The sequence below is a fragment of the Cannabis sativa genome, chromosome 4 (assembly GCF_029168945.1).
Source record: "Cannabis sativa cultivar Pink pepper isolate KNU-18-1 chromosome 4, ASM2916894v1, whole genome shotgun sequence".
NCBI classification, from domain to species: Eukaryota; Viridiplantae; Streptophyta; class Magnoliopsida; order Rosales; family Cannabaceae; genus Cannabis; species Cannabis sativa.
In genome coordinates, this window is record NC_083604.1 from 66,517,630 (window position 1) to 66,522,483 (window position 4,854).

Genomic DNA, 4,854 nt, shown 5'->3' on the forward strand with positions numbered 1-4,854 from the left:
TAAAATTGAGGAAACTGCAAAATCCAAGTGAGGCCCATGAAACTCCATGGCCGGCCACCTCTTTGATTTTCCCATTTATTATTTTCAATTTTAATTGCCATGTAATTGCTAATCTGAACGGAAGGAGTCATAATATTCCGCTGCACCCACTTTAAGGTTTTCTAACTTTATATGTGTTTATTTTCATTGTTTTAGAATTCATATTAGGTTGTTAATCCAACATACATGATAGTAAATAGATCTTGGTAAAATAATTTCCAGCATATGTATACTTTTAGTTTTTTCTGATTTTTCTTTTTGTAATACATATTTTAATGGTTTTTACATTTTCCTTGTGAAGTGTTGTTGTTACATTGTGTTTTGTTTGTATAGTTTTTTGTTTAATTTTAACCGGTTTTTTCATGTTTACTTAGATTGCCCAATGTTATTTGTATATTTTATCGGTTTATTTTCCAGTTTGAAAGGTCGTTGTTTAATGTTGATTTTTTTTAACCGGTTATTTGTTTAGTTATCTTATATATTTTTTTTTGTTATTAAGTTGTTTGTATTGTATATATTATATAGAACCTTTTTTTTATAGAACATGTATTTTTGGTTCATGTTTAAATATAATCAGTTTCATTTTCGTTGTTTTCTTTTGTTTTGGTGCATTTTGAATATACCCGGTTTTTTTGTTGTTTTTTTTTACAAGGCAATTCTATATTATGAAAATTTTCATTTTCATTCAAAACCAATTATGTTTGAAGATATAGTTCATGATCAACAAATATTGAAACGATTATTGGAACATACAAAATCAAATATATATTTTTTTTATTGTAAATGTCTCTTTGTATTCAATAAAACTGGTTATTCTTGTTGTGTCTTTGCTTTCTTGCGCCTTGGTTGTTTTGGTTCTTGTTGCTTTGGTGGTAGAGCTGGATTAGTGCATGTTTTTCTGTTGTGCCCTGTCTTCTTGCAACGTCCACACTTTAGTTGTACCTTTGGCTCTCCTTTTGAACTTATTCTTCTCCTCCTAGGTCTCCCTGCTCTCTTTTTTGTGTTTGGGGGTAGGACTATCATTTCCAAGCTCTCAGGCAGTGTCCACTCACTTTCATTTGGTAATGGGTTCACTGTTGTGTCATATGTTGCTTTCATTTCGTCAGTTTTGTAGTAGTCCGCAACATAGTCGTAAACTCGCAATCCTCGTTTCGAGAATACAGCTATTGCATGAGCACATGGGATTTCATCTTGCTGGAACCGGTTACATTCACATGTTTTGTCTAGTAAATTGACTAGGAATTTCCCTTTCTCTAGCACATTCACTTGGTGGAGTATAGTTGTGACTGGTGTAACCTGTTATTTTAAACAGAAAAAATTATTTTATAACCGGTTATTTTATACAGCTATTCAATTTTTTTAATGTGTACTGTCTGTATATATCTATAAGTTTAGTTGTTTACCTCATATTTTCTTGCTTGAATAAAGTTGTCTCTGAGTATTTTTTCTTTCACTGTTGAAACTTTGGTGAATGTTCCATGTGCTTCGTTGCCGTTTGTCCAAACCCATTTTTGTACCAAACTTCGAAGACTCTCCATCATTGTAGTGATAGGCAGTGTTCTTGTAGCAAGTATTGCTAAATTTATCGACTCAGCTATGTTGGATGTCATCATTGTGTACCTTCTGGTCGGGCAGTGGCATCTACTCCAATATTTGTATCCTATTCTCTGAAGATAAGGTCTGATTCTGCTGTCTATTTTGTCGAGTTCTGACATGTATCCTTCAAATGATTTCGTGTTGTATGTCTTGGCGGCTTTGACAAAGTTTAATGTAAGATCTTCCCCGTGTATTCTAAAATTGACCTTAATATTGTTTAGCAAGTGGAATATGCATGCTCCACGGAATATGTTTGGGTAGACAATTGTTACTGCTTTCTCTATGCTTTTGTGCTGGTCTGAGATGATTGTCATGCCTGCGAGTGTATGTCTGTTTTAACCGATTTTTTTGTTACTTTTTTTTTTTGAAACCGGTTATTTATGTTAAATAAGTCTAACAAACAATAGGAAAACTATTACAATAAAAATGATGTATTTTCTTTATATTTATGCTTGAACCAGTTTCTTACCTTCTCTTTCTCCGAATGTTTCTCTTAGCTTGTGGAAGAACCACTCCCATGATGAATCATTCTCCGAGTCTCTTATTCCGAATGCCAATATGAATATGTGGTTATTAGCATCCATTGTTGATGTTGTAAACAACGTCCCTCCGTATGTTGTTTTCAAGAATGTGCCATCTACCACAATCACCGGTCTGCAATGAATCCATCCTCTAATTGAGTTTGACAGTGCTAGGAACATGTACTTGAACCGGTTCTTATTGTCTGTTATCAATTCGGTTACGGTGCCTGGATTTGCTTTTTTTAGCATATGAAGGTACATTGGGAGTTATTGGTATGAGTCTTCTGGCTTTCCTCTTGACAATTCTAGAGCCTTCTCTCTTGTTCTCCAAGCCTTTTGATATCCCATCGAGACCCCAAACTCGTGTAGCAAGTCCTTCATGATGTCATTCGATGCATGCTTCCTGTTTATTGAGTCGTACTTCTTCTTTACTATTTGAGCAATAGTATTATATGTTGCTTGCCTGTGATCTTCCACTATGACATCCAATGAGAAGGTGTGGTTGTTGACATATTTTCTAATCTTGAATGTTTGTGTTTGTTTCAACTTTGAAGTGCGCATAAATCATTTACAATTTTCGTCAACACATGTAACCATGTATTCCCTCGGCTCGGACCTCTTCGTTCTGATTTGAAAGTTCTTTATCATTGCATAGAATCCGATTGCCGTTTTCAGTATGTTCTTGTCACTGGTCCTTCTTCGATCTCAAGCACCATGTAATCTGTGATTATCTCTATTTCCTCATCCCTTCTCTTTTTTGTTGCTTCATTGGATTGCTCTATTATAAAGTCTGCAACTTGTTCAACCATGGCAAACATGTTGGGGGCAATTGTATACTGACAATAATCATGATTTGAATCTTGTCCTTCAATATCAGATTGTTGGTTGAATGGTTCGTCGTGTATTTGTAGAACCAGTTCCTCCACTGTCTTGGTTTGCTCTTGTATTGGTTGGTCTGAAGACTGATTTTCCACTATTTGTATAGCCCTTTCTTCTGTAGTTGTGATGCATAGTGGAGAATCAGTTACTCCAGCTTGTGATTTTCTCAGCTCAATGTAGAACTTGAGAGAATTGTCACTCAGTAGCTTCATCGATGTTGTCCCCGGTGATATCTGGTAGGATATGTCTATGTTGCTTCTGTTGCAGTTGATCTCTGTTTTTATCAGCTCCATCAAGTTTGCTAGTGATGAATTGGTTGGAATTAGAATTCATGTCATTGTGTAGTCATCATAATTTGTATTTTCCCTCCACTGACCCCCATATTTGATGACACACATGATTTATTCCATACCTGCAATTTTAGGAAAAAAGTAATATCAGAATATTATTGAAATGTTTTGTTTGGAACCAGTTATTTTTAAAAAATTATAGGTGTTATTGTTTTGGTTTTAGGTTTTTTTGTTTTTTGTTTTTTATTTGTCATTTATGTTTTTGATAATTATTTTGCATTTTCAAAGAAAAATTCTTTTTAAAATTTAAGTGTAATTTTTTTTAACTGGTTTTTTTTTTCTTTTAATTTTTTAATTGTATGTTTTGCTATATTTTTTAATATTTTTCAAGTTTTTTAACCGGTTTTTTTTTTTTCTGTTATGTTTTATTATTTGTGACTTTCTTTATTTTTTAACTATTTTATGCAAAAGTAATATTATATTATTATATTTTTGTATTTAGAACCGGTTATTTTTAAATTGTATTTAGAGAATCAATATTATAAGTGAGTTTTTTAACTAGTTTTTAAGTTTTAACTGATTTGTTTTATGTTATATATATTGTTGTATTTGTTTTAATTTTGTTTTCTTGTAGCCTTGTTAAATGTAATGTTTTGTTGGAATCTAATTTTATTTTTGTATTTGGAACTGGTTTCATTTAATTTTTATGTTTTATTGTGTAAGTTAGTTTTTTAACTGGTTATTTTTTAAAAAATTATAGGTGTTTTAAGTTTTTAACTGTTTTTTTTTTGTTTATTTTCTAGTTTTAAGTGTTATTGTTTTGTTTGTTTTGGTAAAAATTATTTTTAAAATTATTTTTTTTAATTGGTTTTTATTTTTTGATTGTATGTTTTGTTATATGTTTTTAACTATTTTTCACGTTTTTGATTGTTTTTTTAACCGGTTTTTTTTCCTGTTATGTTTTGTTATATGTGACTCTCATTATTTTTTTCTCTGTTTTTAACTGGTTATTTTGGTTCCGGTATATATTTGTTTTGCATGTGTGTTTTTGATTTTGTATATTGTTTTAACCGGTTATTTTTTTTTTTATATATGTGTTCATTAAAATGTCGCGTAATGTTTATATACCATTAATGCTTATATACCTGTAATGTGTATTATTGACAATTGTTATTCCAATTTTGATTCTGTGTATAATTTGGTTTGTTATTTTAGTTTTTTGTTTTCAATTTTAATTAGCATTGATTTTTCAAGTTATAAAGATAAGGAAGAGGATCAGAAGCAATTGAAGAGCTTACCTGAAGACGATCAGAGCTGTAGAAGACGATCGGAGGTCGATGATCGTTGCTGAAGCTCTCTCTTCAGTCGATGAAAATTTTTGGTTTTGAGATCGACTTTCTGCGCATGTTTCTTGCGTTTGAGATGATTAGTATAACCTGAAGAACTTTCCGGAGCTGGAAAAGACGATCGGAGGCGGCAATCGTTACTGGTTTTGGAGAAGACGATCGAAGTCGACTGATCTTCGCGTT

General features: G+C 31.9%; 1 protein-coding gene across 1 annotated transcript; it reads right to left on the reverse strand.

Annotated features, from left to right (window-relative positions):
• Window positions 1-849: 849 nt before the first annotated feature.
• LOC133037083 (uncharacterized) lies at window positions 850-1,949 on the reverse strand. Its single transcript, XM_061113897.1, has 2 exons — window positions 1,443-1,949; window positions 850-1,335 (listed from the first exon to the last, which is right to left on the reverse strand). The coding sequence occupies exons 1-2, from the start codon at window positions 1,947-1,949 to the stop codon at window positions 850-852; spliced, it is 993 nt and encodes a 330-aa protein (XP_060969880.1).
• Between the last annotated feature and the right edge of the window lie 2,905 nt (window positions 1,950-4,854).

Excerpts from the sequence above, each read along its gene's own strand:
- LOC133037083 (XM_061113897.1), bottom strand. The coding sequence starts at position 1,949 with ATGACAATCATCTCAGACCAGCACAAAAGCATAGAGAAAGCAGTAACA. Across the intron at positions 1,336-1,442 it reads TTCAAGCAAGAAAATATGAG|GTTACACCAGTCACAACTAT; the intron begins GTAAACAACTAA and ends TTAAAATAACAG.